General features: G+C 42.5%; 1 protein-coding gene across 3 annotated transcripts in view; it reads right to left on the reverse strand.

Moving 5' to 3' along the window:
* Positions 1-1,084: 1,084 nt before the first annotated feature.
* LOC148015627 (uncharacterized) overlaps positions 1,085-12,680 on the reverse strand; it is a 214,619-nt gene continuing 203,023 nt past the window's right edge. For 2 of the 3 annotated variants that reach the window (XM_087665364.1, XM_087665363.1), the window contains exon 12: positions 1,085-1,990. In XM_087665364.1, the coding sequence (XP_087521490.1) occupies positions 1,652-1,990 (339 nt within the window). In that variant the 3' untranslated portion in view covers positions 1,085-1,651. The remainder of the gene's footprint in view (positions 1,991-12,680) is intronic. The other variant, XM_087665362.1, reaches the window with a different exon arrangement.

The raw sequence follows: 12,680 nt of genomic DNA on the forward strand, positions 1-12,680 counted from the left end.
ACATGTGTTTTTTAGGCATTTTGTTATTTCCGTATATCAACATTGCCAAGTTTCAAGTTAAGATTGATTTAGACTCGATAACAAGATGAAGACAATATGTGTTCCGATGCCCAAAGAAAGTAGAATTCATCTCAAGCTAAGATTGGTTATAGAGAAAGTAGTACAACATGACTACGAGTGCTAAATTAGCAAGAAAGTGCTTTCGCTATGAAAATCAAAGATTGTTGTATGTTAGAGAATCTTAATAGGTGATATCCCAATAAAAGATTTATTGCAACACCACAATTTTGCCCATAGCAAATGTACTTTTCATACCAACAATAACTGGCATTGTCACAAAGGTATTGGGTGTAAGGAAGCTTTAAAAATTTTGAAGCTTGCTTAGAGTTCTAAAGATGTAGTCTTGAGTAGTGTTGAGATGGCAAGCTCAACACACACAGATATTGATTATGGATCACCTGGTTAGATAGCTCCGTGCTCTACACTTAACATATCAATGGTCATTATCATCTTCACATGGCCATTAACTTATCACTTACTATATTGTCTTCCATCTCTTCATTGTATGACAAATGACTAGATAGGTGTGGGGACTTATTTCCCTGGAGGACTTCTATGACTTCAACAAATCACAAGCCAAGTGGATTTTGTGTAAAATGTCAACTACTAACTTGCAAAGTGGAACATCCCCATTTGCTTGATTTCACGTGATGTATCTAGAAAACAATGAATGTTTTTATATTTGATTTGTCTACAAATGTTCAAGGTCATATTGGGGATTGTTATGGCAAGAGGTTATATTGCTTATGCGAGTGTTGCCAGTCAAAAGGTGGCTGCTCCATGGATAGAGGTCATCCTTCCACTCCACTTATTAGCAATTTGTTCACAAATTCTATTGTCCCCACTTTCGTCATTCAAGATCAAACTTCAACCATATTTGTTTTCTCTACTGGTTGCCAAGTTGCACTGTTGGCTGTGTATATCATGCTTTTGTGTGCTGGCCATTTGACCCCTCATACATCTAAACATTGTTTAAATCAACAACCTTTACATGTGACAGAGAGAGAGGATATTACAGAAAAAAAAGAAAAAGAAAAAGAGAGGACAACAGTATACTTGATTGGAAAAAGCAACCTTGCATCCATCTCAAATCTCTTCCAAAAAAGAGGGATGCTAAAGAACTATAAAGGAGAGACCATAAATGTTCATGAGGTAGTTGTGTGATTAAAATCTTGATGTACAATTTCAGACCAAGGTCCTGTGGTAGTACATGCGAGGTGTTAACAAGTGTCCTTAATAACAGAGTATGGGCACGGTCAATGGATAACACTACCAATGATTCTGAAGTTGCTTATTCCAAACCTAACAAAGAATGCTCATATTACAAGAATAATCACCTCATTTTCAGCAAGGTGCAAACTATTTTTGGAGGAATTGTTAGTCCTGTAAGACGACTAGAAGGCTCAAAATGTACATTACATAGCTTGCAACCCTCCTATGCAGCCCACCAGCTGCTTGAACATCTGACTGTACACTCCTGAGCAAGGCAGCTCTGTATGCTTACTGTGATAAATAGAATTTGCAGAATCAAGCACCTGAGATGGGCTCATTGCATTTTTTACTGCCTCCAAGTAGAAAGAGCATACAAAGCCTAAGTGTTGGAAGTCCTTGTATGAAGAAAACCTCTTGCGATAGGTGCAGTTGAGACTGAATTCAAGGGAACGGTTGAAAACTCACTGGCTGAATTGGCCTGATCTAGCATTGCAGGGGGTCCATTTACAGGCACCAGTTCAGGAGTAGATTTTGGTCGATAAGCTGTGTCATTACTTCCACTGTATGAGATATTGGTGGATCCTTGAATATGATTTGTGTTGTGAGAAGGTGCAGAGTGTCCTTCCCCTGATGCTCCCGCTTCTGTGGCAACTGCCTCTCTCCTTTCTCGTTCTTCTGTTTCTTTGAGAAGAAAATCAATCCAGAGGTCTGCAAAAGACTGCAGACAAATCACAAAATTGAGTTAAACAAGTGGCTGAAGGAATATTGAATTGATCACACTTCTATATGCACGATCTCAATCTGCTGTATAGGCCTGGATACACAACATGCTAGCATGAAGTACAAAAAGTGATGAAGACTTCCTGATTATATCAAGTATTTCCATAAGTCAATACATGTTCAGATATCTTGGGCAACACACGGTAATTGGTGATACAGTAGACAGGTGCAGCACATATGTGCAAAATAATCGCCAAAAACTGTCTCCATCACCAAGGACAACTATCGCATACTTCCAAATTTCAGCTCCATGAGTACAGAACTATTGCCAAAAATTTGAATAGCCATGGCTACTATGTTGAGCAAGTAAAATCAAGGCCTCAATTGACACAAAATTATCATTCATTTCGGCCTAATTTGACTCCTCAAAATCAGCGCCAGAAAGTTTATTTATTAAGGTATTTTATTTATGGCAATAGGACAAATGCCCAAAAATTCACTATATAAGGACATGTGGACATCCATCCTCATCACTCATCATTCTATTCACTCCACTCTGAGCCCTCCCTCCCCTCCTCTTCAGCCAGGCTGCCATGCTGCTCTGGCTGCTGCTGCCACCTACTTGGAGCTGCTGCCCTGCTGTAGCGGCTCACCCTTACCTGGAGGTTCCTGCCCTGCCCTAGAGGCTGCTGCCCACACCAGCACAGCTGCCTGCCACTCTGGTTGTTGCTGCCTGCCTCTTGAGGCTCCTGCATACCCCCACGCCGTGTTTCATTGTTCATCATCTGGAGCTACCACCTACCCACAGAAACCTGCATTTAGGTGCTGCCAGCCCTGGAGAGTGCCACACATCTGCATTTTTTGATGCAAGTTGCTGCCCTTCCTCTAAAGGTTCCTGCCTGCCCCCTTGGAGAACCCTCAGATGTGACGCCGTCCTTCATCAGCAAGGACAGCATAGCCACCTTCTTCTCTCCTATAGGTGTTGCCACCCATCTCCACATTTCGTGACAGTGCAGTCACCTTGCGCAACTCCAATGTCACCAACTCCTTGGGTCTCCTCAACCCCAATCCTAGAGACACGGAGGCTTTAGCTTTGAGGTCATCATATCTCATTCATCGATACTTTATTCACTGCTGATGTTCCTTGTACACATTTTGTTGTCTCCACTACAAACCCTACTGTTTCTTTACATATATCATACAAAAGGTGCTCATGAGCTAAAGATCCTTATTCCACATGAAGAGCCCATGGCTTTTTAGGAAGCGAGGAGACCTTTAATATCTCATATTCCCTACACTCCTTTCTATTGCGACACTAGGGAGAGAACTCTCTATTTTGCTCCAATGATCCCATCCAACCCTTCCATCCAAGTTTTCATAACCAGTGCCATGGCTCAATCCCCCAAGTTGCAGCACTAACCATTTAGTGCACCTATAGTGGCAAATCATGTCATTCAACCACATTTTATCATCATCAACCGTTGCTACCTACCCCGCTGAAGTATATCCACCTCCCGAAGGCACCCCTTGTGCCAAGTGTCACCATTCTAGGCAGCACAGATTGTTTGCATCAACTATTGGAGTACTACACTCAAGGCAATAAGATGGCTTCACACCCCAAGTCCTTTCGAGCACCTAAAGGCCATGAGACCCCACCGAGCATCCTGCAGATCAACGCAACTAATTGCGAAGATTTCCCTACCTATTTTCAGGTTCAACGGCTTCCACAACCCTCAGTTCTGCAATCTGCTCCATCGAGAAACAATGGTTGTTGGACACCCTCATCTCTATGGGTTGCTCCCTCACGAGTCAATCACTATCAGCTACGTGTGGCTCCACAAGAGCTATGCATTCCTAATCATCCAATGATGATTCCAAGGACATATTCCCACATGAGCATCTAGGAGATTCTTTGTGATATTTCTCCCTCCCAATCCTTTTCTACACATCATCGGAAGTTCACCTCCAGTAGCTACCTCATTCCACAACAGCCCCAATCCCAAATACCTTCTTTGACACTCACCGCAAACAATTCCAATTCCCTAAAGGCCATTATTCATAATTTTTTGGATTCTTAACTCCTTCGAAGGGAAACTCACAATGAATCTCCTACATTGAGAAGCTCTTTGACTTTATCCAATTATTCAAAGGGGGATTTAGAGTCCATTGTGACCATACATTGATGGACATTCATACATGGTGGCAAGAGCTATCAACCTTAAGGTTTCTTTAGCTACTCAGGTTTCAACCTATGGTGCAAGTGCCTCTTTCAGTTTTCATTTGTTTCTTGGCACCACAAGCCGATTCAAGTCTCTACCCCTTCTTCCTTTTTCAGATTGTTCTGAAGGATTGTGTTTCACTCCAAACTCAACTATTGTGATCTTTTTCATCGACAACCTTGCCACCTGATTGTTCTTTGTAAAGGATCCCTGCTACTATTTTCTAGCCTTTAAAACATAAAAAATTAAAGATTAAAAGACCCTTTGACTTGGGCTACCCAATAGAAGATATCCATCACCTCCGTGATTTTGGTAGGTCGTTGGGCAATCCCTCACAAGGCCGTTCAATTGGTGCCTTGGTGCCTTTGGGATGGGAACTTTTGGGTAAAGAAGTTCGGAGTTCTGCTCTCCCCTAACTTGGGCACCTTTTTGGGCCAAAGAGGGGGTATTGAGCAAGTAAAATTACAGGCCTCAATTAGCACAACATTATCATGCATGTCACCCCTAGTTTAACTCCGCAAATACAGGGCCAAAAAAATATTTGTCAAATTGTGGCAATGGGACAAATGGCAAGAAGCCCATGTATACGGATATGTTATAGGCATCCATACTAATCACTGATCATTCTATTCGTACTTCCCTTTCTTCAAGTCCCTCCTCTCCCCTCTCCTCTTCAGCCAAGCTTCTGCCCTGCTTTGGTGGTTGGCACCCTGTTGTGAGGCTGCCACCTTGCTCTGGTTGCTATCGCCACCTACTTGGAGCTGCCACCCTGCCCTGGTGGCTGCCGCCCTACCTGCAGGTTCCTGCACTTACATGTAGGCTTCCGCCCTTACCTACAGATTTCCGCCTTGTCTTGGAGGCTGCCACCCACACCATCAAAGCTGCATGCCACCCTGGTTGCTGCCATCTGCGTCTTAAGGCTGCTGCCTACCCCCAAGTGGTTGTGTTTGTCTTCTTCATCATCCGGATGGATGTGCTGCCATCCATCTCAACACCTAAGTATCAAGACAATGCTGTCATCTTGAGCCAATCCAGCACCGATTCCTTGGGTCTCATCAGCCCCAATTAGTACTTTTTGCTACAGGTTGCTGCCCTTACTCTGAAGGCTGCCACCTGCCCCCCTAAAAGGACCTTATAGAAGCATTGCTGCCCTTCATCAGCCGAGACAGCATACCCATCTTCTTCTTTCCTCCTCATATAGGTGTTGCCACTCATCTCAACATCTAAGCTTCAAGATAATGCTGTCATGTTGGCCACTCCAATGTCACCGACTCCTTGACTCTCCTCAGTCCCAATCCTAGAGACAGAAGCCTGAGGTCATTGTATCATCATTTATCAGTAATTGATTTATGCTCTGAGTTACTAAGTTCATTCACTGCTAGTGTTTGTCATACAAACTTTGTTGTCTCCATTGCAAGCCCTACTATTTCTTTACATAGTGCAAAACTTTGATTTGGTAATATACAAAACAATGGATAGATGCTGGATATAGGTTCAAACATTTGGTAGGACAGTCTAATGCTTCACAGCAATCAACATCGTTGCCTAATGAGATTCTTGTATCCAAGTATTCTCGTCGTCAGCCTTCAAACTTGACGTTGCCAACAATGGATGGTACAAAGAAGTTTTCTAGACTTCAGCTCCCTACCGACGTGCTGCGTGTCGCCATAGCGCCTCCCCCATCTCTCCTGCTGCCATAGCGCCTCCCCCCTTCTCTGACTGTCATTGAGTCCCCCTCCCTGGCCACCACTCTGCTGCCCTCCCACGGCCTGATGATCTGATTCTGGGTTGGTCCAACTCTAGTGGTCCAGACTAAGGGTGGTCCGCGACTCTAGTGGTCCGGTTGGTCCGATTCTGGGAGTTGGTCTGCCGACTCTAGGTGGTCCCATTCCGGGAGTCGGATGGTAGTGTTGGTCTTGGCTGCCTCTGCGCCTCCCCCCCTTCTGCCTGTCCGCCATTGGGCCCCTATCAACATGCTGTCCTCCCACTGCTTGCCCGCCTGTTCGCCACTAGGCACCCCCTCCCTTCTTCTCTGCTTGCCACTGCACCTCCCTCTTCCCGCCTGTCTGCCTTGGGCCTCTCCTTGCATTGACCGCCCCGTTATCGTGACAGGCTGCCCCTCTCGCCAGCCTTTCCTCACACGCTATTACAGATACGAGGACTGACTATAGATAAAGACTTATAAGTTTTCTTGGGTTTGGATATTGAATTAGAACACAAAAGAAAGACAACTAGACAACATAACTTTAATAACATATGAATACTGGGAATGCTTAATCCAAAACTCAACATTCTATTCCTGCCATTCTATTCCTGCCATGCTAATCATAAACAATTCTTCTTCCAAAACTTAACATTCTATTATAGACAATTAGACAACACAACTTTAATAACATATGAATACTGGAGATGCTTAATTCTAAATTTAACATTCTATTCTTACCATGCCTATCATAAAGAATTTTTCTTATTTCTAAGAAAGTTGGGCGTTGCCTAAGCAACTAAAAAAATAAAACTTTTGGTTCATAATAAAGTGATTATAATTATTATACGAGAGGTCATCCCGTTTGCATATCTATTATCTCGGATAGCACAAGAGCTCCTACAGTAACTGCTATGGCTAAGTGGCCTTGTTTACATATCTATTACCTCGGATAATACGAGAGCTTTACAGTGTAACACTGCGTTGCGGGTTTATTTACATATCTATTACCTTGGATAGTGCGAGTGTTCTACAGTATAATACTGCTATGGCTAAACGGCCTTGTTTGCGTACCTGCTTTCCTCAGTAGCTACTACAGAGCTATTTCTACCTTTTTCTTCGTGGATTGAAACCTTCCGTTCGCTGTGTAGTGGCAGGTATTAGGAATCGGAATATGCTAGAAACTTATAGTAAAGAATCGGATGACAAAGAAGAAACATATTGGAATCCTAAGAGAAGATTGATAATGATTGATTATACTCTGAAAGTCTCTTCCTCGAATGCCTTTTCCTTATCGAGGGGGAAGAGACTAATGCAGAGTTGAGAAACTCATCGGAGAAATATTGATAAGAGATCCATCGTGGAACCAGAACAAATTGCAGCATACGTTGAGGGATCTACGTGCTCCAATCAATTGTCACGATTCGGGAAACTTTTTCTAGTTGCGAACCGGGAACAAAACCTTCACGCTTCATCCAAATGTACAGAGCTTCAACTTCGATCCAAGGGGATTTGACTGAGAAGAAATTTCATTTTTTCTCACTCATTTCTTGTGTCACTTGCAATCTTTTGATTCTCTTCGAGCAATTCCATTTCATGAAAAGAATCCCACCATGGACAAAATATTGTAGTCCCATTTGTCATATTAGGATATTGGTTTCTATAGGGGCTGGGAATCCATATTGATTTGGTTGTCAATGGATGATCTACATTTCTCTTCCCAATGAGATACAGAAGAGAACTCCGCAATTCTTTCTTACCGAAAATTGAATACATAATGTATAACAAGGATGAGAAACAGAGGCGTTCAAAATATCAATAGACCTTCCCTTCTTTTTCTGCATGTTGAAGAATCAAGATTAGTTAACACGAATAGAATTTCATGATATAGTATAAGTTAACAAGCACACTCGCCTGGGGAATCACTCATTGCTTTGAAAACCAAAAATTACCATGACCGCAACTTTAGAAAGACGAGAAAGCGCAAGCCTATGGGGTCGCTTCTGCGACTGGATCACCAACACCGAGAACCGTCTTTACATCGGATGGTTCAGTGTCTTAATGATTCCTACCCTGTTAACCGCAACCTCTGTATTTATCATTGCTTTCATCGCAGCTCCTCCTGTAGATATCGATGGTATTCGTGAGCCTGTTTCCGGATCTTTGCTATACGAGAACAACATTATCTCCACTGCTATCATCCCTACTTCTGCAGCTATAGGTTTACACTTCTACCCCATTAGGGAAGTAGCTTCCGTTGATGAATGGCTATACAATGGTGGTCCTTACGAGCTGATTGTTCTTCACTTCCTACTTGGTGTAGCTTGCTACATGGGTCGTGAGTGGGAATTAAGCTTCCGCTTAGGTATGCGCCCTTGGATTGCTGACACATACTCAGCTCCCATCATAGCTGCTGCCGCCGTATTCTTGATCTATCCAATCGGTCAAGGAAGCTTCTCAGACGATATGCCTCTAGGTATTTCTAGTACTTTCAATTTTATGATTGTTTTCCAAGCTGAGCACAACATCCTTATGCATCCTTTCCACATGTTGGGTGTAGCTAGCGTATTCGGCGGCTCCCTATGAATTAGCGGGTTTTAATCCATCTGACCTAGTTCTTGATCCGATGTGAAGACAAGGTATGTTTGTCATACCATTTATGATATATATTGCAATAATCAAATCATAAGGATATTAAAATCAGAGACACTGTAATTGACGCAAGTACCTGGAGTTGTGAAGGCTACATGGTAGTTCATATCGTATTGTCTGGCAAAAGGTTCAGTTTCTATCCTTTTTATTTCGCTATGCCTTTAACGTAGTGTTCTTACATACGGCCACATGTTATTTTAACTCGGGGAAGTTGAAGGAAAAACCCATATATATGAGGTTCTCAACAACCTTACGTGTTTGCCCAAAATAAAATGAATTAGCTAGATTGCCGCTTTATGACACTTGCTAGACCTGTAAAAAATATTATGATCGCAGAAAAAAAACATAATCAATGCGATATAGCTAGTCTTTGCTATGGCATACGATAAGCCATATTCGCGATCAGCTGCATTGTCTGGCCTGGCAAAGCAATATGCAGCGATGGCAAGCGATTGGCGCGTAGGCCATTTAGATAGAAAGTAACGAAAACATGTGAAGGCCATTTTATTTCCGTTTGGACATAAAATCCTAAGTAATGAGATAGAAAGTAACGAAATAAAATCACCATGATTCTATGATTTAAAACTATATAAATGTTAACTCGTTTGCGTAGTTTTTCATCTTTCAATTATACCTATCTATTTTTCTCCGTCTCTGCATAGCTATGGATACATATTTGGCTTTAGTGCTCCATTTACTTAGTTTATTCCGTTAAAACTTACTTTCTTTCAAATAAATACAAACTAACATGGCGAGAAAATTTTCATCCCTTTCCTCTATATCAATCACATAGTGAACTTTATGAGGTTACTTTCCAAAGGAATGGCTTCAAATGCTGAGAATGAGAAGATAGGAATTATTATGTTCAATAATGATACTGTCATTCAAAAAGAAGATATAGTTAAATACACTGGATTTTTTATGAATGATCCTATGGAAAAAGCCATGTCAAGTTACATTTTTTTAGCATTGATTGCTCAAGTGGATAGAGTGGCTAGCTTCGAACTAGGTGGTTAGAGGTTCAAGTCCTCTTCGATGCACACACAATACACATCGCTGTCTATTCTTAGTTTTGGCCCTCAAAAGCCTTAATTACTTTGGTTTACTTACTTATTAAGCCATATGTCTATTTGATGTGAAACCAACGATTTCAGGTCCGGGGGCTTTTTTGTTTGTTTTTTACCTGTGCCATTAAGCATTAGGGATATTTGGTAGTTGATTTAATGTGGAAACAAGAAAGTAAACCTTTGTGAAATGAGGAAATTCAAAGCTAGCCCAATGCACATCAATAGGAAAGTTTGGTATTTTGACGATGACTATTCGTCTTTTAAAGATACGTGAACTAGGTTTAGAACGTCATAGGACAGGCCCATATTTAGTGCAAGCGTTAAAGCAACTATTTACTTTTTATGCCGTTCTAATAAATAAAAGAAAAGTAGTTTTTCAAAAACCAATCCTCTCGTACCCCTTAAGCAATGTGGCAGAGAACCTTTTTTATTTATATAGTATCTGGGTTAGGTGCTTGGATTTGGACCAAGCACGGTTCTCTAGCTTTCATAGCCTAGTCTGAGATTATATTGTTTGATATGAAATGATTGTTTCCAACTTGCAGACGTCGTATCTTCTTTTATTTCATATTTGCTCTCTATATCCACTGGTTTATCTAGGCATATCGTTGGTTATTTTATTTCTATGCTTTCCTATCCACGTAACATTACAAAAGGTGCAGCAACGGCGACGATGTGACAGGATGGAGTTAGAGGGAAATAGCTATGGAAGTTAAAAAAATTCCATTCCAAGGGAAAGAAAATATCAGTAACCTATCCTTTAAGCACTCGTGAGAAACCCATCTCTCAAAAAGAACACGTGCGAGAAATATTTCTTTTTAGCAATTTCGTCGTCTGTAAGGCTTTGACCATTCTATGCAACCACTAAAAAGCTCTGGAAACACTAGAGAATAAAAAGAAAACACCGAGATGAAAACATTCTCTAAGAACCACATCCCGTTCTTCTTAGATAGAGGATTCACCTTATCCTACGCCATCATGTAAAAGTCGTTTTCATAGTTTAAGGATCCAACCGATTCTAGACAATCCCTTTCTATATGGCATAACATAAAAGGTGCTATAAAAGACATGTAACCAACCAAATTGCATGAAATGGGTAAATTGATCCGGTTAGGGCATTTTCTGGAACTTCGAGAAAAATCATCCGAGGTTATGGTTTTTGCCCTCTTCATATCTATAGAAGTTAAAAAAATTTGTTTACTTGTAACTATTTTATGTCATTAGATTATTGTCTTGTTGGTTTACTTTATTGGGCTCATTAAAATAAACTTTGAGATTTTGGCTTGTTTTGAATACCCAACCTTCAAGATTCTTATAATGTTCCATCTTCTTACCAAAGATACAAAAATAATTTCACTTACCCATTGGTAACAACTATTTTGAATATAACATCAATTTTATTGGTTTGAGAATATAACAACTATTTTATATTACTTAGGATTACCATTTATAGTTGTTATATTTTATATTACTTCGTTGTTATATTACTTAGGATTACCATTTTATATTCTTAGATAGAAAGTAATGAAAGTAGTCCCCCCTAATCCCTACCCAACACAGGTGACCCCCACCCCACCCATCCCCCCCCTCCCACAAGAGGTGAGGACCCCCATACGCCGACATCCTCCACCCACCGGCAGTCTAGCCCCCCCTCCCCTCCCCACACAGCTAGTAGTTCATCCGTCCATGCCACTTGTCACACTTTCCCAAGACAGGTACAACTGCTACCACATGATTTTTTTCGCAGTGGGCCATAGTCTCACCTGAGAGTTGCGGAGCACGGAGAGTTCCCACTACCCCTAGAGGTGGGAAATCTTCGTGGTACGCAAGTCTAGGAGCAGCAAAGTCCGTCTACTAGCGCCATCGGATAGACCAAACTATGCCTTCTTCCTTCAGACCTCTCACATTGGAGATTGGACGACGACTCAGATAGAGGAGGAGGTGAAGAGCTTGGTGGTAGACCACATGTCCTAGTGGATGGGAGAAGGTGGATTGGCACTTTTCTTCCAACAATGGCCAGGTTGCATAATAGACATTAACTGGTGGGCTAGGGCCGAGGTCCCTCATCTGAGCATTATCTTTTCAGTCCCTCCACCGTGGAGAGCGCCGATGGATGTGATCGAGTGGCCCTTGGCATAGGCGGCCCATTTCTACCAATGTACGGAGTCTTGTCTCTCAGCTTGGTTGATTGATGCCTTAGCGGTACCACCAGGCACATCCATCACCCCCATGGTTCGCCCAAGGGCCACCATCGATGAATGGAGTTCACCGTCCAGGCCGGTAGCGAAGCATATATGTATGCCTCATAGTTCCTCTTCTTCCTTAGCAGCTTCCACACTGAATAGATGCATGTTCGGTCAGTCACAGGTCTCCCTATGAGTTTACACCTTGCATCCTGGAATGTGAATAACCTCCACTATAGTGGGACACATGGTTCCAGGAAGTTGATTGTTCGATAGGAGCTGTAGCCTACTACCCTTGCCGGATGGATGTACATCTTACTTCTATAGGAGCACAAGCTCACTCTCGCCCAGGCCTAGCGGGTAGGGAATGTACTCATGGGCAGTTCATACACTTATTGGGAGCACGCCATCGGTGTCCGTGGTAGGAGTAGAGGCGTATACACCTCTATTAGCCTGAGTCTCACCACCTGTGTACAAGACCACGAGAGGATAGTGGTAGCGAGGGTTATATGGATCAGATTGGATATTGGGGACTCGTGCCTTGGAGTCCTCAATGTCTATGCCCCTACTGAGGTTAGGACATGCAGCACATTCTAGGTAGAGATTGCAGCAGGACTCCCAGAGGTGGACTCTTGGATTGTTGGAGGAGATTTTAACAACCTCGAGGCTTTAGAGAACTAACAGGGCAGAGGCAGAAACTACTAGGGCATGGCTGGGGAGGAGCAGGAGGCATGGGAGGTCTTTCTATTGGCAGTGGGAGCACACGATGCTTGGAGAGACCCTGCCTTCCACAAGAGGAAGAGGTCGTTGGACTTCTCTTGGGAGGCGGCTAGGTGGAGTCCTGCTGGAGAGGTTGGACAAGTAC

This window comes from Lygodium microphyllum, chromosome 24 (genome assembly GCF_053477565.2).
Source record: "Lygodium microphyllum isolate KBCC chromosome 24, Lygodium_microphyllum_v1.1.10, whole genome shotgun sequence".
Lineage (NCBI taxonomy): Eukaryota > Viridiplantae > Streptophyta > Polypodiopsida > Schizaeales > Lygodiaceae > Lygodium > Lygodium microphyllum.